This window comes from Diorhabda carinulata, chromosome 10 (assembly GCF_026250575.1).
Source record: "Diorhabda carinulata isolate Delta chromosome 10, icDioCari1.1, whole genome shotgun sequence".
Classification (NCBI taxonomy): Eukaryota; Metazoa; Arthropoda; class Insecta; order Coleoptera; family Chrysomelidae; genus Diorhabda; species Diorhabda carinulata.
This window is the reverse complement of record NC_079469.1, coordinates 11,681,101-11,703,368: the sequence shown is the minus strand read 5'-3', so window position 1 is coordinate 11,703,368 and position 22,268 is coordinate 11,681,101. Positions and strand designations below refer to the sequence as shown.

Here is a 22,268-nt window from a genome sequence, read left to right as displayed (position 1 = left end):
GCGCACTTAAGGGTTCTGCTACTACAATATTCAAATGTCTTATAATAAGAATTGAATTTAAAGAGAGAAAGGTTAATTTTTTAGATAATTTTGAGTAGCAAAACACAGAGCAATGGAATAGGTACTCTATTTTGTGGAAATATTAATATAAATCATTATAAAAGCCATTAAAAATCAGACGAATTTTTCAAGCTTTATGTCTTTTCTTACTATAATGAAGTCATATATCTAAATTGTGTATTATATGTGTATTAATTTACCCCACGGATAGAAATCATATGAATAAATGAGAAAAACATTACAGAACATTGCACTGCACCCTTCTGTTAGCAAACCTCGTCGTTTTTTCTTGAAATCCATAAATAAAATATACAGTGTTAATCCAGTTGATATAAATACATTTGGGGAAATGCAAAATTTCGCAGCGAATCGAAGCGATATAGGAGCAAATATCACGAATATAAAATAACATGGTGGATGGTAGTCCACGACAAAACCATTTTATCATGTTTCCACGTAAATAATCACTTTCAGCATTGTTAGCAGTCATTAAAAGTGTCTTTTATAATGACAGTTGTACAAAAAAAGTTTATTGTGTTATGGAGATCATAGAAAAATATAGTACATGGCTCGCTAGGCAGTCACATAATCTATAAATTTGTCCACCAATTTTAAAAAAATATTTCACCTATGGCAACAAGAAATAATTCTTGTCATTGAGACATCAATAATGATGGAAAAATCTATTTCTTGTTTAGACATATCTAATTTTCTTATAACTTTGAAACTATTAAATGTAGAATTAGATTTTTCTTCTTGCATCTGAGAAAATCATTGGAAATATTATTGCAAAATTGAAAATATATACAGGTGGTAGTATTCTCCTAATATTTAAGTTATTTTGGAGTAACGATATATATAACCAGTATAGTAGATATATAATAGACTCGCGCAGATGTCACGAATATTCAAAACTCTTTTATTCAGCTTTGTTTTGTAAGCTTAACAGAAACGTTACTTTCTGAACAGAACACCTTGTATTCATTAAAATGTCAAAACATTTGATTAGTTATGTCATTTCAAATAATTTCAAGGTACGATTTCAAGTAATTGTGGGATTCATCAGTTGTGGGATTGTGGGATTCATCAGTTGAATACAAAATGTCTATGTTTCAGATAACGAGTAACTGAAATATTACAGTTTATTTAACGTAGGAGCTGGAGTGAATTTAATGTCCAAATGGATTCATCTTTTTCATGTATTGATGGCGACGAATGTGCAAAACTTATTAAAAAGTATAAAAAAGAAATGACAAAGACCAAACCCAACGATAAATCGAAAACATCGAATGAAAGAAATTCTAAAGTGAGTTTTACCTATTCAATATCATGAGACACATATCATTTAATGATCTTATACAATTAGAAAATGTTATACTACATTTATTTCAGATCCTATAAAAAAATCGAATAATACAAAATTTTAGGAGATTCTCTCACCTTGCTAGCAGCTGTGCTGCTCTCAAAATGATTTTTCCTACTCTGCATTTTGATACACCATACTAAACATGTATGTTAGCTAGTGAATGTGAATTTAAAATACAAATTTTGGCACATCCAAAATTTTCTAATACTGAAAGTATCCTTTTGATGCCAGTTAGTTTAGAGGCAATCTTCATAATCATTTATCTTCACTCGCTTTTAGAATTGAAATGACGTGTAATACAAGGTCTTTTGCCCATTGTTCTCTTCCACAGTTCTCATATCTCTTTCAGCTCATAACTCTTTTAGTAGTTGTTTCAAACATGTACCTTCTGAATGTATACCTATATGTCTGAACCATCTCGCTCTAAGTACTTTAATTACATGTGTTGGCGAGTATGCATTTATGGGAGTAAAAAGTTTAAATACCTCGACGTTGTGATCAATAATGGAAAAAACAGGAGTACTGAGATTGAAGAGGAAATTGTTAATGTGAATAGAGTATTCCGTGCTAATAGGAAGCTATTGGAACGTGAAATACTGTCAAAACGAACGAAGATCAATATGTATAAAACTATGATCAAACCAGTAACAGCTGTAACTATGACACTAACAAGAAATAATGAAGAAAAATTGAGAAAAATGGAAAAAAAATATAACAACAATAATGAGAGCAGTAAAAAATAGTGAAGGGGATTATACGATAACAACGAACCAAAAAATTACTGGTGTGCTCAGCGGCAAAAAAATCAAACTAAGCAAGTCAAGTGGTTGGGGCATGTATGGAAAGAATGAACAAAATCTATAGCATTCAATATAATGCAATGAGATCCCTATGGTGGGAAAATATGTAGCAGATTAAGGACAAAATGGTGGAAAGAGGTGGAAGATGACCTAAGCAGAGTAGGCAGGGAATTTCTTATTTCCAGACTCCTCGACAACTAAGATCATTGACACATGGTACAGTTATGACATAATTATTAGCTGTAACTACATTTTAACACCAACATTAACAAACTGTTTGGATAACATACATTAAGAATTTATATTTTCAAATATTGGATCATTTGAACTGTCTTGGAGCGAACTTGTGGGTACGGCGCTTAATGGAGTATCATGGAAAACTTGTTAGTATATGGTTTCAGCTTGAAAATCATTTATTATTATTATTTTCTCTGGTTTCATTTTCCTTTGTATTGAATAGTTTCTGATCAAAAAATCTTGTTTTAATTTCATATTCCAATTGGTAGGCCTCTTTATTAGAAAAAAGGGAAAAATATCATCACCAAAAAATAATTGAATGGTATCACACCATTTGTTATGTATATTTAGATAATAACACCCAGAATTGAAATTTGCAACTTATATAAAGTTCAAAACTACGAGTATATATACAATGGGGCTCACACATTTTGCATATTTAACTCTATCCAGATCCCGTCCAACGACGGTTGCTTCTTGAGTTTGAGATAGACAAATATAAATATTTATAATTGGATATGACTGTATTGTTTGTAAAAATATTACCAATTAAGGTCTTTACACGTTTGCATGTGTTTGAATCAAGTGTCGACCTACAAAACATTCTGATCTGCCTAAATAAGGAGAAATAATTGGGTGTCAAACAAAGACTACACGACAAGACTCATCGATTCAATGTTTTGACTGTGCAAAATCGTTGATTTTGGAACACTCCTGGCAAAAAAATGGTGCTGTATCATTCATCATTTACCGTTCTACGTTGTTCTAATGAAATTGTGGCGATATATCCAGTTACTCCAAAAAATCAAACGACCATTTGGTTTGAAGTGTTTCGTGCGCGAACAATTCTTGTTGGATTCGTCTCTTGAAAGATCCATACAGTCGATGCCACTTCAAGTTTCGAGTTCATATGGATAGATAGATAGATTATTGTAGAAACAAATAGTTATCCCCAGAATGTGAAAATCTGTAACCTCGACTAATTATATCAACACTGAATTATCCAGTTTTGTGTCAAATTGATTTAGCTCAGTGTCATCTGTATCAAATATCTATAAAAAAGGTGGTTCAATCTCGGTTTAACAAAATATGAAGTGAAATCCTAATCCCATTTCAAGTATCAATATTTTTCAAAATACAGATAACAACCGAGAAGTTTGGAATACTATGAAAATGTTCCTATAATTTATATATGTAGAACTTGTCAAGAGAATCTATACAACTTTTGTATTCATCAAATTCGATTGAGTATGGACTCTAAGACCAATCACTAAGGTTATTTTTTTATATTCGAAGTGTTCCATGGATTTGTTTGATGACGATTCCAAAAACGATGACACCAATAAATTTATGGAGCTTAGAAAGACAATGAATAAGTTCAATGATTTATCTAGTAATCATACTTCGCTAGACAAATTGTCACTATATTTCAAGTAAGTATAATATTATTTCCTCAAGTTCACATTCAACAATCGAATGATGCAATAAAAAAGTTGCACTTATACTCTGTCGATTTGGTGTCAACTTTTGACAAAATAAAAATCAAAGATGTATACAGGGTAAACCATAAGGGACTTCACATACTTCTACCATATTTAGAGTTCCTTTGAAAGAATATCATGTTGCTACTGAAAAGTATCAACTCTTCTTATTGATTTGTGAAATTGACCGAAATTTTTAATTAGCTATAGTATTCACACAGTTTATTTGATTATTTAAACTGTTTCACAATCACACTTATGAAACGATACAATAGTCAAGACAGTAGACAACGGATTTTCTACACTATTTTATCTTTAGGATGATGGAGCAATAATAGAAGGGTATTTAGCATTATTGCTTGGTAAGATGACGAAAAATTGCAGAAAAACGACCGCATACTTTCATATCAATATATTGCACCTTTTCATACTTCTGGCCTCCAGCGACTGGTTCTTGTTTCTCAGATTTAAAGTTCCAATTGATGAAGAGAGATTTTCATCAGACAAGAACGCAATCTTAATTATTATTTGGATTAGATGAAAAGTAACAGCACCGTTGGACTGTGTATAACCTCAAAAGGAGCCCAAATCTTATTTTATTGTTGGGTCGAAATCAAAACCATTATTTTTGTGAATTATTATGACTATATTAAATATAATATGAGTATATGATTACACTAGCTCAACAGTTATCTAGATTAATTCAAACACAATTTACTGGGAAAAAAACTAAGAGAATGCTTTCACCAGGACATAAAAATAATGGAGAAAAGATACCAAGGAAGATGAGATAGTCATATGATGAATGAATACTGCTCGAAAAACATGCCCAAGTCACTTTCAGAAAAACACTCAAAAGACAAATTCGATTGAATTTTTTTTGAAATTTGAATTTTTGCGATGTAGCGTAATGTCTTGAACCAACTAGTTATGAAGCTTTTTTTAGGAACCATCATAATAATATTGCAAATAATGCCTCAACGTGGATGAATAAAAAATGTCATACACCCATTTTCTGATATTTTTCCAATTTTTCAATTCCTTCTCAATGAAAAGATGATTTGCAACGATGGGACTAGCAAATACTGTACATATTTGGTTTTCCGAAAAATTCGACATACCTTATCGATGGTTAATTCTGGATACCACCAATCGCATTGAAGAAATGCACAACTGCAATAACAAGTCCACCATGCAATATCTATCCTCTACTCTTTGTTCTATCATATAGAAGAGGTCTTTTCCCTGCAGATTTGAAACTTAGTCAGAGCTACCCTCCCATTGCTTAGTCCCAGCGATTGCCAAGGTCATGGAGAAAGGCATTAACCAGCAAATCCTGAAATATTTGAGGTCTGCTAATCATCAGCGATCATCAATTCGGCTTTAATGAATATAGTTGAACCGGCTATATTCCCAACAAATGTACTAAAGCTATAGAGAAATATGGAAAATTCAGAGCAATGGTACTGGATATATCGAAGGATATATCGAAGACTTTTGGTATGATTTAGCGTGCCAATTTCCTGAATGAGTTGAGATCGTTCTTACTCATCGACTGACATAGTAGCTTTCTCAAAAGTCCAATCCATCCAGTCACTATTGATAGACACACCTCAGAGAGGTTAAAGTCAACGCTGGTACGTCACCTAGTCTCTTTCTTCTATACATCAACGACCTACTCGACAAAAATGCATACCCGATATAAAGGTTCGCCGACGGGAGAACACTGGTATCGTCCTTCAAATCAGCTGCCCTAATAAAGTCGGCTAACACCCAAATCCGTGAGCAGCGACAGATTACCACAAGGAGTCGGGTAGAAGCAATATTTTTTGAAAATGCAACAAAGATCTAGACTGCTAGGCGAAGACGAGGAAAGCTGGAATTGCAGATCAGGATTTGGTCTTGTAAAGAAATAAAAATCATCACCATAAATTTTCTTGTTGAGTTGAGGCTGGGAAAAATATGTTGTGGCATGATCCATGTACTACATGTTTGGAGTATTGCTCACACATTTCGAGCTCGGCTTACAAGCATATCTCTAAGACTCGCAGCTTAATTTCACCTAGAGATATATTTGCAAGAGCTACTCGAGAAGAAGACGTGGCTCATGAACACCGAATTCGCCTACAGATGTCCAGAACGTCAATTTATTGGAACTCCTTCCTTTGGAGAAGTACAAACCTGTGGAATGAGTTACCAAGACCTGTCTTTCCCAAACACCACAGCCTACAGAAGTTCAAGATCAATATCCATGGGCATTTCCACACAGCAAACACGAACTACTCGAGTGTAATAAAGTTTAACCTCTTGTGCTTGCTTTCTACATAAAAAAATGTTCAAACGCTAGACCAAATATTCTTATATCAAACGGTTTCTTCCAGAGTAAATTAGATGTTTCTAATTTCTTTCCTATCATACCAGTATGAGAATAATTTTTAGCTTTAATTGAAATAATTTGATTCTTCTAATCACCCACGTTTCCTTTTATTCAGGATTGGTTCAGATAAAGGACACTATATAACAAATGAGAGTTACGTACGAATCCCCAGATTATCACCAAGTAAAACAAGTAGATCGGCCATGGATACAATTACTTTAGATATGGCATTTCATCACAGAACAGAAAAAAAACCACTCACTCAATTTAACACTTGCAGTAAATATTTGGGTGAATGGAATGCATTAGGAATGGCTGGAGAAGGAATATATAGATATCCACATGGTAAATACAAGATATTTCCAATCTACTCGTGAATACTCTAAATTTTTAGTATGGAACGAGTCAATTTTACGGCAGTATTCACATTGTTAACTTTCGCTTCTTTTAAATTATAATGAAGTATTTCAAATGGATTGTCCACTATTATTTGATTGTTTTTTTAATATCTTGCTATAACAGACAGAATCATCTCCTGTTGTAACATGAAGTTAATTAGTAGGAATAACCTATGATAATCCACCAACGACGGGTGTGATACATATGTCACTCCGAACATATCCTTATCACCACCAATGTCACTATGTGTTTATGAGTGTACTAATCCTCATAGTTTCTTCCATATTCTGAACGATGGAGTTGCCTAGTCAAGACCTGTGTACGATCCTTCTCGTAAAACGTGCGAACACAAAAAGCGCAGGCTCCCTCCGCCCACGCACCGTCCAAAAAAGCTAGAAGATGAGGTAGAAAATTGATATGGCCCACCAACTTTCTAATTTGTGATTCAAAAAATATACCCTGCTTCAACCCAACTTAACTTCCCTTCTTATTCATAGCCTTCACAGTGTTTCATTAATCCAAGTTTGATGTTAAGTGGAGGCAGAAGGATACTTTTTGGGTCAGGAGGACGTTGATGAAGATGAATAGAGTAAACAAAAAATTGTGAAATTGGAAGAAAAACAATAAACAGATAGTCTAACAATACAAAATATCCAGACCTATAATTTGTTCAAAAACGAAAATAAATGTCACTACATAGCGTTTAATAAAATATCATCAAGAATATAGAAAATTGTTTTTAATATATCAACAATAAACTTCAGGTATAAAAACTGACCCGAGGTCGGCGGTCGACATACCGAAGAGTTTGGCCGCGCAGATAGGCGACCCGAAGTTAACATGGAGTTTAAATGGTAATATGGGAAATCCTATGGCCGGTTTTCTCAAAACCGTACGGAATAAATGAATAGGACACACTGTATATAAAACAAACATAAACAAATAAGAACATTCTTGTATAAAACACAAGAACAATGAAAAAGTCATTCAAAGAAACCAATACATACACATATAAGTAAAAAACTGGAATTATTCTAATTATTACCATCAAGTACTAGTTTTTTTGTAGTCTAAATTGTTTAGACTGCAATATGAGTTACATAGGTATGACTAAACAGTATTTGAAATGCAGAATGTACCAGCATGAATATTATTGTCGAAAACATAATAAGAAAAAAAGAGATAAATCAGTTCTGGCCCAACATTTCACAACTTTAATTCTGATGATGTGGAAATTCTGGATAAGGAACATAAACATGCAAGAAGCACCATCAACGAAATGATATACATAAAACTGAATGATGCAGTTAATAGCCAAACGTATGTGGCTAATCTCGGGGTTCAATACAACCATCTTTTGAATATTTATGAGTTAACATACTCTAATCGGGCTAGTACTTAATGGTGATGTTTAGAATAATTCAAAAAGTTTTCGCCATTCATGCTTTTGTTAATATTGGGAAAGTTTTGAGGTATTCATTCACTGATAGCTGTATCTTAACAGAAGAATTATCTCTTCGCGCGGAATATGTATATAAGTATTTTATTTTTTGACTGGACGTCAAATAGTTTGAAAAGGTATTTATTGGCTCAGATTTTTAATTGTATGTGTTTGTATTGGTTTTGTTAAATAACTTTTTCATTGTTCTTCTGTTTTATACAACAATGTTCTTATTTGTTTATGTTGTATATATTATATACATGTATATATATTTATATTGTTACACTATCTGCTCATTGTTTGTTTTACTACTAATTTCACAACTTTTTGTTTACTTATTTATCTTCATCAAAGGTTGAGTTATAATGTACCAAATATTTTCAGCCTTGATAGAGATGAAATCAAAAATTGAAACGTTGGCTTTTTAAACAACTCTGGGACAGTTTTATTTTGAGTCCTCAACTCGCAGCACCATTCGAAATTACATTCTAGTAAGGAAAATAATATCAACAATGGCATTGTTCTCATTACTATATAATCAAAAATAAGAGAATAATTAAGCTACTTCATAATATACTTTCACTTATAAACACATACCAACTCAATAACCTAAAAAAATACTGCGAACAAAAATATACGGAACATACTGAAAAGTGTTACGTTTTACTTGTTTGAACTTTGAGAATCATGTAGGTCATTGATAAATGGTGATTGAACTGTGGAAATATATTGCTTCCATATTATTCTATGGAAATATTCTAATGTAAGGACAACTGCTTTCAATTTGAAAACTTCTCACTTAAGGTGTGATCTATGATGGAAATTTCAATGCGAATGGATTATATCATGGTAGAGGTACACTGATATACCCTAATGGACAACGTTTTCGAGGAATTTGGAGTAATGGCAAACTTACCGATAGTTCTCATTTTAGTTCAGTAGATATTTCGGCCGCTAAGAGATCAACGGAAAAAGTTAAGTTCTCGTTACCAGATAGAAGGTAAGTAGTTTTTTATGTTGATATCAGAAACTGACGTAGCTTTCTAGGACATACATATTTCATTATATTCATTATATCATCCGTTAACACCAGAGTTTCTTCAAGATGGTGAATAGTACTTAACATACTATATTATATGTAATCATCCAAGTGGTCAAGTTATGTCTCTTTCTAGCAAATTTTTCTAAGTGATTATATGGATTTTGCCAATTACATTAGACTTTTATCACACCAGGCAACGTTACATAAAAATACATGGAAGGACTGTGACCGCATATCAAATTGATAATTTTTATATTCTAATTCAGCGTACAAAGTATTTCAGTCATCTTAAACTCTTAGTTATATACCCGGAACCAAATGTTTATAAGCGTGTCAATCTACCTTCCTTGAACTTAAAAGTTTTAGTAGAAATACTATTTTGAGTCACATACTATATGCACTCTCTTGGTCCCTTTCTTGGCAAAAAGTTCCTGTTGGTGGTGCAGTATCAAACGTAACTGTTCTGAAGTTTAGCAGCAGCATCCAATTCCTCCATTACTGCCCTCAATTCGTCAAAAAAATCGGTGACAATCTCTTTATTTTTTTTATCTTCTCTTGCCAGATTAAAATTTTGTGTTTTACGCCTAGCTACATCTGGGTGGCGACCCAGAAAATGTCTCAACCACTTACGTCCAGCTTTTTATTTCTTTGGGTTAAGAGTATGACGAATATTAATCTCTTCGAAGTAAGAAAACACACTTAGTAGAATTATCTTGCTTGTAATAGGCATTCCAGCATCAGCCAACCGAAATATTCTTGAGCAAAGTTTAGTTGAAGCCTGGTTGGACAGACATTCCGTTTCCAACAGCATTCAAAGCCTGAAAATTCTTTTCAAATCCTGACATAAAGTAGATCGACAGAAATCCACTGACTGAAAGTTTTGAGGTAACAACTCTTGCAGATTTGAACATGATATGGAGGAGTAAATTACATTTGATAGTTCGGTGTACAGATGATCTTAATATGTCACTGTGTCTGGATAAAGCTCTTATGCTAATATACTGTTGATCGTCAATGGTATCCAAAATAAGTAGTTCATATCACACGCTAATTTGAACAGAGAGTTCTATATTAACACTATAAAACTTTCATAATTGTCGAGACCGTCTTTCAGCATTAGAAAATGTTTATTTGTTAGTACCTATTATCAATTAACATATTCACTTGTTTGCTAGATGAGAATTTTTCACTTATTTCGAAAAAATCATAAAAATTCAACTACCTGAAGACCTGAATAACAATGTGTCGAATTTTCGAAATATTTTGAATTATTGAAAACATGTCTTTGGTTATTCGACATTTCCTTAAACATAACATGGCTTTATGAAAAACTACAGAAGTAAAAATGTTTAAGAAATAAATTATCCATGATAGGGGGGTATAATTTACAGATTAACTAATACTTTTGCGAAATTTAGGTCATCGCCAAAAAACCTCTCCGAGAGGTTGGATCGCCTTCTACTTACCTTTACTCAATTCCTTCAACAGTGTCATAAAGTGTAACAAATTTTGTTTGAAGCCCTACGACCCCTCAGAGAAACGACTTGGTATAGATGATATTATTGTCTTGTACACTCTTGAATCGCCAGTTTTCATCTCATCCATTATCCAGATTTTGCGACGCTTGTTTTTTTCAAGAATATTCCCGTATAAAGCAGTTGGGCTGTTTTTGAATTTCAGATATCCCTGCGAAGTTATAAATGGATTTGGTGTACCAGGAAATGAGATTCTCACTAACCAACAACCCACGCCAGAAATACCCATGAATTGTTATGATGTAATTAGTGGTGTATTCAACCCAGAAGATGGTTACGTTGCATCCTATATGGATAAACATAAAACCACAAAAAAAAGGTGAGTTCTTTTTACGTTGTAACCTTAATTTCCGTGGTAAGAGACTCTTCCACAGGAAGTGGTATTCGGCCTCATTTAAAGTATTTAAATAACTGGTACTAAGATGGGGTGAGCAATTAATATCAAATTGGATGCCACCAGCGATTTAATTAATGAAAAATTAATAAAAAAAGGCGGAAAAGTTGGAAACACCTGTTGAATTGAATTAAAAATTGAACAATCTAAAACTATTCCCGGACAAGATCATCCAAATTAATAGTTATTGCTCGGAACAATTGAAAAAAAAGGCTTAAGCAGCAAATAAATTCATTGAAAAATAATAAATTCGCATTAACTACGTATCCAGAATAGCTTCCTTAATGGATAGAGTTTGATAATGTGAAGTAAAACTGGATTTTTAAGTTAAATCATTCAAATAATATCATCTCAATAAACTAATACCAGTATATTAATAAACATTATTTACGATTTTTAGTGCAACAACACGTGGAAGTAACAGCATGGATCGATCTTATGAAGAATACGAGTAAGTAGTATTTTCCATCATGTCATATTCATAAGGTATAAAAATTATTTTTTCTTCGAGTTGATCACTAATTAAAAAGCTTTTGGCGTGTTGAGATACATTTTAGTTATATAACCCTCAAAGTTGCTCTACATCTAAATTGGACGATTTTATCCGTTACGAATGTTAGTAAAGCTGGGAATGAGGTTAATATTCATTACCTTGTGATGAAAATTCACCGTTTTCAATGAAAAACCTCAACACGCCCTGAAAGTACAGCGAATAAGAGTGAATATAGAACTTGTGCGAAATATGTGCAAAGGAAGAGACCTGCAATAGCGAATGTTTCGTTGACACAACAACAAATAATTATAATTGGAATACGTGATTTGAACGCATCAACCGCTTCTTCTGGTCTAGAAAAATGTAGAACTTGCGTTTCTGTTAAAAATGATATGTCCAGGCAACCATTTGCTTTGAAGTGCTTCGTGCACTAACAACTTTTGTTGGATTTGGCTCAACTTGAAAGACCCATACAGTCGATTGTTGTTCAGTTTCAGGATCATATGTAGATCTATGATTCGTCGCCTGTTATGATCTCATAGACATCTTTTGCAGCACCGCAGTTTAATTTTTTCACTATTTCTTTGCACCAATCGATAGTAGCTATTTTTGAACGATTGTCAAATTATGCCGTATCCAACGAGAACAGATCGTTTTGGCAACCAAATGTTCATGCAAACTGAATGTTTGCGAATGGAACTAGTGCCTCAATCTCCCGATATTTCACATGAAGATCTTGTAATTCCAATTTACGCACAACATCGATGTTTTCTGGCACAGCAGTCGATTTTCGATGACTCTCACGAAATTAATCCTGTAGCGAATTACGATCACGATTGAATTCGGAAAACTAGTGACACACGGTCGCTTGAGATGTTTAATAACCAAAAATCTAAGATTGAATAAGATCGATGTTCCAAGTATCTATAAACAACTCAAATAGCAGTCGTATGACAACAAGTTCTGAGTACGACGACCATTAAAAATGTCTGAGGTTTTTCAGTCCTTTGCGTCATAAGTGAACTTGGTCACTGTATCTGCGTCACTACCAGGGATCAACACTCATTCAAATTTTTATCTTTCTTCTACTCTCTTACTCTCCCTCTTGATTTCAACAAATAAAAAAGTATTGATACTTTTTCGCAGTCATCTGATTAAGAAATTGACATTTTTTATTGTTTCAGAAACCTTATGCGGACTGGAACTGAAGAAGACTGCGAGGTTGAAATGTGGTTTAAAAGGTACTTTGATATTTACTTTTATTCATTCACCTAATGAACCCACCAGAATTTTGTCAATTTTTAGCAAAATTATTTATGTGTAATCACCAAACGGAGTATTGTCATGGTGGTTCTATCCACAGCAGTCTCAGAATAATGTAGTTAGATGATACGAGGACTGCAGGAAATGGAATCAAACACACAGAAAAGCGACAAGAGGGCTCAAATATTTGCTACTAGAAATCAAAAGTAAAAGCTATCCGACAAAATTAACACTATATACAAATTAGTTTCTATGAAACGCCATTAGGAATTTGAAGCGATCTACACACAATCCCTAATTACGAATAGTCGGAGTGAATGGGCAAGGAATAACCAAGTAGTGCAGATATTTGATTTACAAGAAAAGTTTCAATTATATTCGTAAGATACACTAGATGATGGAAAAAGTGAAATACAACAATTTCTGCATGTGCTATACAAATGAATTCAACGCATTACAGTGGAAATATCCAAAATATAAGAAACAATCAGGACAGAAATTGATATTAGAAAGGCACCTCTTTTTATCTTGAACACTGGTGAAGAGAATTATCTAATGAATGTTCTAGATATATAATATTTTGGTTCAATGGAAACCTTGGCATCAATAACTACTCCAACGCCTGGATAATTATGATCCTGAAACAAGGGAAAGATCAACATGTAACTACATCTTCTCTCAGGTATATAAATAAATCTACTCGAAGGCTGAGTAGAATACTAAAATAAATAAAAGTCATACCGCAACACCAATATAGATTTAAAAATAAACATAGCACATTGGAACGTGTACACTGGTTGAGTAATAAAATAAATATTGATTTTGGAACTGAAAGATAGCAACTCTCCTGGACATCCCACGATATACCATATCCTCACTACAATTTACTGAAATATGTACTACCACACCAATAGAAAATTCAATAACATACTTACCAATCACTATCGACATCTCATCATAAGAATCGTTATTCGTTCTTGTTGGGTGGACGTAGTTTGATTTTAATGAGAAATAGTTAATGATATTCAGACATCATTGATAAACAATTGGTATCAGGAAAAATCTACAAATCTTGGATATCAAATTTCAAATGCAAATTTCAAATGAAGGGTTGTGAAATCTAATGGTGGTACTTATACTTAATTTAATGAAAAACGAAAATATATCAACCTTATCTTAGTTTTTCCGCCGTTGTTTGTATCTATTCGCCAACCAAGAATACTGAACTTCAAATATCCCCAAACAAAGAATTTCTCTTCTATTAGTATGCGGTACAAGGATAGTATGAAAATGTTTGTGTGAAAATAGGTGACATTCCAGCAACGAAAGGAAATTATGGACTGCTTGAAACCAGCGAAGCAAAAAATCAGTAGTAGTTCTCCATTAAACCAATATAAGGGAGGTCTGATATTGGACAGTACCATATTTTAATAAACATTTTCAAGAGAAGATAGTGAATATATAGAAATTCATGCCTTCCTGAGAAAACAATTCATGATAAAGTTTCTGAAGGTTTATCTTCTTATCTTTATGTTGGTTCAAATATTCCTCAAAGTGATCGAAGATTCTTATATTGCAATTATTGTGTGAGAATTAACAAAACTTTCTATTAGATTAATGAATGAATTTGTTTTAGGATTAACCAAGATCCCGTATGTATAGATAATCAATTAATTATAGAGTAAGTTGTTTCAATTATACCAGAAATCATGTTTTTTTAATAATTTTCCAGACAATTCTAGAATTTTCATGTTACTAAATCCATGGCTTTTTGATTGGGAGTTATGCCATTTTCCTTTTTCCCCATGCTTTACTATCTTTCGTTCGATTTTTTATTGCTGCTGCATCTTCCACATTGTCAATTCATGTATTTCTTGGTCTTCCACCATAATTCCCACTTCCTATTTTGGATTCAAACTTTGTTTTTGGCATTGTAATTTCTTACATCCGACATATGTGCTCAGCTATTTCAATTGTTCTTACTTTAACTTCCACTGATTCTATTTTTCTGTCTCCATACGTTCCAATCCTCATTCTATCTTTTTTGGTTTTATTTGTCTATTTTCCTAAAAAATTTCATTTTCATTCCATTTATACGGGCTATTTGATTGTGATTCAATGTCCATCCCTCACAGGATAGCATTACTTTTTTCACAATGTTTATTTTCATCTTTTTCTCTCACTCTATTTTCAAAACTTGTTTATAATTTTGCGTAACCCATTCGCTTTGTTCGACCAGTTCTTGAGTGTTATTTTTGAAACTCACTGACTTCAATGATATGATAGTCTCACAGATGATTGACGGATGAAATCGGCCTTTTCATTCGGAATAAATTTGATTTTATTCATGAAAATTTGTCTATTTGTAGCATACCTTCTATAGAAAAAGCTAAATGGATACAGAAGTATTGTAGAAGCAATCCAGAGCAACCTACGGGCTATAATCCTCTCCTATATGAAGTTTTTACTACAGGTAGGTATGTCTGTCACATTTGATTTATGTAGTTCGAAATTGCAGTCTGTTTCATATTTATTGGTGCCTTGCAAGTTGACCCTTGTCTTGTTTTTCCATATATCAAAATTATTAATGCCAATAGGTGAATGCAAAAACGAATAATTATCCATACATGCTTCTGAAAAATATCTTTCTTTTGAATTCATCAACATCGTAGTTTTAAGTGCCACTTGATCGTTTTATTTATGTATTTCGATCTATACTATTTCCATCCAGAAAACTATATTATTTTCGTCACTTACAGATATTAGAAGAATAAAATATACTTCATAAAAATATTTCTTCCTTGAAATCATCGGAACCGCGGCTTTAGGAGAATCGTCACTAAATTCTCATCATTAATTTCAATTATAACGTAATGTTTTTCTTGCCAAAGAGCACATAGCTTTCAAAAGTGCAGTTTAAATAGGGACCAAGGGCTTATTCTTCACAGCGTACTCTCTGTAGTTTAGTAGTCAAAGAAAAAATGTGGAGATTCCCGTTAAGGAGGTTCTCCCGCTGGAATCATTTTAGAATGGTGGTCGGGAAATTTGTATTAAAATAGGTATGTTGAGTAAATAGGTTTTAGTTTACCTTCTGTCTCTAAAGATGATAACTTGGTTATCGACACGCTTGTCAAACAATGTAATTGTGATTGTTGGTCTTGTGGTATTGTATATTCAGTATATTCAGTATTAATATAAGCAACGGTTTCAACAATTTCAACTAAATTATTTAACGTGTGTATGATTTTACCAATGAATTCGATTATTTCTCCTATTTATCGCAATTAATTATGAATTAAATTGTATTCAATAGGTACCAAAAAAGAACTCAGTGATATACAGAAATTTGGAACGCTAAAAAATATTGATGTCACTATAAGTTCGGAACCTCCAAGTGATAGTGTAGTAACACAAAAAAAAACAATTTCTTTCATCCAGAAAGTGATTAAAGAAAAGCGTAAGAAGAACTATGAAGGAGGTCCACGGGTGAGTAAAATAGTGAAACTACCTAGAGCCTAGTTATTTCATATGAATAATGGTTTGTGACTCGGGATTTGGTATCAAAAGAAAACAATTCGAAAAAAGTGTCGCTCTATCGTCTGAGAAAAACGTTTGCTTAAAATCAAGACTAATATCGTATAAAAATGTGCTAAATCCATAAGATTAGAACTAAATCTTGCCTCACCGCCATTTGGTACTCAGTTTCTCTTCCTGTCACTTAGTGCTCTCGAAAATAAATAGTTATTTATGCGACAATAGAAAAAAAACCTTTACACACGAATTACATACAATAGTTTTCCTAATATGGTAATTTTCTTCACGTATTTTTTTACGCAATAGTGCGTAAAGTGAGTTTAATTTTTCGTTAGAAGAAACTATAACGCATTCATTGATTTCTCATAAAATATATCATTTGTTTCTCAATATTTTGAATATTTTGAACATTTTAAATAAGATTAGAGTGAATTGACAAAACAACAGACGAATTCAATTGGTAACAATACTAATATTAAAGTTGCTCTTTGTAAAGTGATAAATGTTTCAACTCTTCTCTTGGTCATACATAAATGTCACCTAAAAATAATTATTACTATATAAGTAGAAAACAATTGGAATCAGCGGGACTTTAACCTTCGACCTTCCACATATGAGTCTTGTACTTTAGTCTCTACGCTACTCAGACCTGGACAAATTTTCTTTGCGTAGTAAATCTTGAAGTATGTTTCTTCACGCACTAGTTTACATCGATGGATGGATGATGTGAATATGTCAAATCCGAAATTGCTATTATGAAGTTTCACATTTTCAATGGTGAACGTACCGTGAACGTGAAACTGAAATTATATCGCGAATATTTTTGAGCGATGATTTTCTATATCTTTCGACTTGGATTAAACCAACAGAAGTGTACCGATCAACTCGTTTCGACTATTATTGATGAAGCAGCATTGCAGTGTTTCGTTTGTTTTTCGACTTTAATCGTGATCGCATTTCGCTACAGGATTTTGTGGATGTCGTCCAAAATCGACGTTGTCCCAGAAAACATCGGTGTTGTGCGGAAACTGATATCGTCATGTTACATACTATGAAATTGAGACATACTTGACCATTAGATCAACATCAATATTGCATGAAGTTTGTTCGTGTTGCATACTGCAATCGTTCAAAAAAAGCTCGTTTCGATTGGTGCAAAGAAATAGTAAAAAAATTTAATGGCGGTGCTTTAAAAGATGTATATGAAATTGTGGCAGGCACCGTATTATATATCTATGCATATGTACCCAAAACTGTATCAGTCTTTCAGGACAAGCCAAATCTAACAAAAGTTGTTCGCGCACGAAGCAATAGGAAACATATCTTTGCCTGCCTTTTCAAGATAACTGGACATATCGTCACGGTTCTATTGAAGCAACGTGAAACGGTCAATTCTGAATAGTCCACCAGCTTACCAGAAAAGTTCGAAAAATTCAGGAGAACCAATCACAGAAGATGAATAATTCTCCACCACGACAATGCGGTTTCTTACACATCAGTACAAACACTCAAAATATCGAATTGATGGGTCGTTCGCTGTATAGATCTCGTTTGACAACCAATGACTTAAAGATTGCAAGTTAAACGTTTGTCTACAGCGGAAGAAGCAGTTAATGCGATCCACTTACATGTTTTGGAGGTACCTCAATCGTACAATTGGTTTACAATTGGTTCAAACGCATGCAAAAATGTATTGATCTCAATGGAGAATACTTTGAAAAGCTATAAAGCCATATCCAATTATGAATATTTGTTTTTATCTGTCCATCTCAAAATTTAGGTAGCAGCCCTCGTACTTACCAGAAAAAGCAATGTGTGATGCCAATGCTTTGCTGTCCATACAAAAATAAAACCTAATTGTATGCTTTCAACTATCCTCTTCAGCCCTGCATAGTTTCTTGAGGTTTGCAGATCAGTTCGAGAAAACTAAAGCCGTTTGACGTTACCTAACTCAGCTAACAGTTTTTTTAACGTGTTAATTTTTTTAAAAGCATTCGTACTGGTCGCTGCAAAGCGACGCAAAAAATAACGGATATTAGAGCTCTATTTTATACACCATTATATATGTGGTGATATATATTTCAAAGTGAGATTTTCTAATTATTGGCAATCAATACCGCAAAGAAGATTACCTTAGTAGTACCAATTTCGTACACTCAACTTACAAACCTTGATTTTGCTATAGGAATCTCAATTTCAAACGAGCAATCACCATGAATTTATAAACATGCTGGTTATCATCAGTCATAATAATGAGAATTTTCATGATTAGTAACTTCTGTTTATATTCTGAAGGGATTTAAAATAAAACTAATATAATACAAAAAATGAGAAGAAGCATTATAAGAAATAATCTGGAGCGTTTTCCGTTTATCAAAATTTATTGGCGACGGATGACCTTAATCTCTCAGAGACAAATAGTTCGAGTAATGAAGAAGTCGTTTAAAACAACTTAGCAGAATTTAATAAAACCATTATTTCACAAAATGACTTTGCTTTTCCGATCATGATACAGCAGTTTTGTATACCGAGTATATTGTATCATATTGTTAAAGAAAGTATTATGACAAACCAAAGAGACTTTGTTTTGACAAATATCATTTGAAAAAATCATATTCACGCAACATGAAAATAATAAATATAGATAGATTCAAAATTGTCTTCAAATTGGTTAGTTCGCAATAAAATATTCAATGAATAAAGTCTTCGATATGGGTCCTGGAGTCGATTGTAGTGGAATTCTGAAATTCTGCGAAGGCGCCTGGTACGTTTGATCTACCTGAATTCGTTTGATGATTGTTCACCTTGTTTCGTTTGGACTGATTTCTAGGAACATCTATTCATTTATTGGTTTTGTTTCTTCATTTTCTAGAACATTTGAGAATTTTTTTATAAACTCTACATGGTTAGACATAAAAAAGTGGTCGATAACCACATTCGGCTCCTGGTTCCAAACATCTTCCTCGGTAAAATATTAACACTAGCTTCTCATAGAAACTGCATAGTTTGTACAATACGTGGACGTGAATTTTTTTAGAAATGGACTCACATAAGGCAGTGAAGTGGTTTGTAAGACACCATTATATCAAACTCAGCGGATATGTTTTCTTACTTAATAAAAACTGGTGGTGATCAACTATCATAAGCAATAGGCGCAAAAACAAAAATTATATAGTTGTTGATATTTTTCCAAAATCTCAATATGATTGTACCTGTGATTCGTCTATATAAAGTGTTGTCAGAGTATTCGTCATGGTTAAGGGGATTATTGAAGATGATTTGAATCGAATTAGCATACGAGAGTTCTTGTCGTAATATCAAAAAATTGCAGCATAAGTATATTCTCTAATAATACCCTTCAAACGGTATTTAATAGATACAAAGTTACAGAGATTAGGCATATTATCATTATTGATCTTTATGTTTCAGGTTAAGAAAAAATCATTGCTGAAAAAAGGTATTATTGCTCCATTTTCCAAAATGTCAGAAGATATGTCATCAGTCGAAAAAGACCTACTTCTTTTTTACAACCCCGTGACTAGTTTGAGACGAAGAAGTTTGGCAGCGTCCTTTCCTGGAAGATATGGAATGGAACCAACTAGAGGAAGTGATGATGAAATGTTGAGAGTGATACATGAATTATTGGCTACTGATCAAATTGTGACACGATCCGATTATAATGTCAGAGATTCCGATACAGGTGAACCGAAATCATATTCTGATGCAAATGATATTCTCGGTAAGAATATAACAAGAGAATTATCTTCGCCAATAACTTTTGAAATGGAAACTTTAATGACTCCAATTAACAACGAACAATTCGAGGATAACAAGACTGTTGAGTGAATTCAAAAGACAAACAGATAATAATATAAATGATAAAATTCATGAGTAAAATCATGTAAATATCAAATTTTCGAATTTCATTCATATTATCAAAATAGTTATGCAAATATTTCCATTTAGAATACATGTGGTCCATAAATTATCGAGGTGATATTGGTCAATTTAGATCCAAAAATAGGAGTACATGTGCGTGAATTTAAAGCTTTAAAAAGCTTTAAAAATGAGTCTTCTGGATTTTATGACACAACGGTTAATGTATATGAAAATAGCTCACAATAGCATCATAAAAGGTAATTATCTAATAAAATTGTTCTCATACTTTCTTTTCTAAGATCTATCATTTCGGAGGAAGAGCTATTCGTTAACTGGAGCTGTATTCTCCAAGTAGCAAAACAAGTTTCATTAATGAAAAATAACTTTTAATAAAACAAATTTCGAAAGCAGAATGGTCCTCAAAATAGGAACACGTATATAAATTATTTTAATAGCTCTTATTTATCTGAATAGGACCATTTTACTCTACAGTTTTATTGAGACGATCAAAACATTTACAAAAGAGCAATTATATAAAGTATATCTATCACCACAAGAGAACTATTATCAACATGAGCCACTACTAAGTAATTATACAGAGTCAGTTTTATGTATGGAACGCCTCATTTATCTAGGGAACGGCTTGTACGATGTTTATAAATTTTTGTGTACAAGAATCTTGTGATACGGCCGGTATTATGTTGGTATCTACATTGTTATAAGATCTTTCCTTTTTTCGGAAAAATAATAAACTTGGTTAAATAAAATGGATCATATTATATACTTTGTTTTTTAGATATCCTTAAGAAAAACTGATTATTTTTTGTGTGATGTTTTCTATATTTGAGTGTCATAATTTGGCACTCAAATATAGCTAGATTCACAGTATCTCCACCAAAGTTGAAATAAATATTATACATTTAGATGGCTACGATTGAGTTAACTTGAATATTCTTGAACAATTTATGTGCTAATACAAATTTCCTAACAATGTATAGTGTCAGTAAGTTTTAACAGATACTCAAAATCTTGTCCATTCACTTCAATACAACAAGCTATACGATTGTTAAAACTTTTCAATACATTTTGCAACATCCCTGACTGCCCAATTCTTCTTATCTCTGTGGTAACCCAAATTAATTCCTCAATATTGGCATTTGTTTTATAAATAATGTCTTTTGAGTAACCTCATAGGAAATAGTCTGAAGGATTCATATCGGAGGGTCGCGGAGGCCATTCAATCTATCTTCTGGAAAATACATTATTTAGGTTTTGCCTCACCACATATGCATAGTGCGATGGGACACCATCTTGTTATAGCAAATATTGTCGTTTGGGATATTGTTATTGTCTGAAAATTTCTAATAATGAATTTTTTTTAAAATGTAATTGAAAATACTTACTTTGATTTGGAAATATCCCAGTCAACGCAGATAAAATACTGCTTTCCAATAAATCTAAATAAGCCGGACAATTTGTGTTACCTTCAGTGAAGAAGCAAATAATTAATTTTTCGCCTATTTGTTTGGATCATTTTGATTGTAACATTTTTCCATCATTACGTCTGCAAACTCTTCACGTCTATCAAAACTGACACTCTAATAACTAACGAACTAACCAACCTAACCAACCAGCTAACGATTGAAACTCTTATCAGACGATTGATGCTGTGGTTTCCAGAATCCTGAGTCGGCCCTCTTTTCCATTTGATGTTTTTTTACATATTGTTTGATTTGGTAGATCAAAAAAATTATTAATTTTAATTTTCCAGGCTCTTTAAGAACGACCAACGGTTATAAGAAACATAGCAATTATGATGATAGATAGCCCTAGCAACAGAACGAATGTTCGAAACAGATGGTTTAAATGAGATAATAATAACCTTGCAAATTTTATGTTGGATTACTTGAGCTCGTTTCTTTAGATATTATTCATTCACTTCATAGTGACACAAGAAGGAATGAAAT

At 32.8% G+C, this 22,268-nt stretch overlaps 1 protein-coding gene across 2 annotated transcripts; it reads left to right on the top strand.

Moving 5' to 3' along the window:
- The first annotated feature begins 1,070 nt into the window (after nucleotides 1-1,070).
- Nucleotides 1,071-20,335, top strand: LOC130898559 (uncharacterized). Of its 2 annotated transcripts, XM_057807945.1 has the most exons (12): nucleotides 1,071-1,094; nucleotides 1,177-1,366; nucleotides 3,760-3,896; nucleotides 6,437-6,666; nucleotides 8,966-9,161; nucleotides 10,884-11,057; nucleotides 11,533-11,583; nucleotides 12,810-12,866; nucleotides 14,525-14,569; nucleotides 15,258-15,361; nucleotides 16,202-16,374; nucleotides 19,852-20,335. In XM_057807945.1, exons 2-12 carry the CDS (start codon nucleotides 1,241-1,243, stop codon nucleotides 20,266-20,268), a joined length of 1,710 nt encoding a protein of 569 aa, XP_057663928.1. In that variant the 5' UTR covers nucleotides 1,071-1,094; nucleotides 1,177-1,240; the 3' UTR covers nucleotides 20,269-20,335. The 2 variants fall into 2 exon arrangements, with proteins under 2 accessions (XP_057663928.1, XP_057663926.1); XM_057807943.1 differs by lacking the exon at nucleotides 1,071-1,094 and having other exon boundaries at nucleotides 1,120-1,366.
- The last annotated feature ends 1,933 nt before the right edge of the window (nucleotides 20,336-22,268 follow it).

What these genes read in the sequence shown, in the direction of transcription:
- LOC130898559 (XM_057807945.1), top strand. Translation starts at nt 1,241, where the DNA reads ATGGATTCATCTTTTTCATGTATTGATGGCGACGAATGTGCAAAACTT. An exon ending in AATATATAGATATCCACATG is followed by an intron (nt 6,667 to 8,965) that starts GTAAATACAAGA and finishes TTCTCACTTAAG; the next exon opens with GTGTGATCTATGATGGAAAT. An exon ending in CGATCTTATGAAGAATACGA is followed by an intron (nt 11,584 to 12,809) that starts GTAAGTAGTATT and finishes TTATTGTTTCAG; the next exon opens with AAACCTTATGCGGACTGGAA.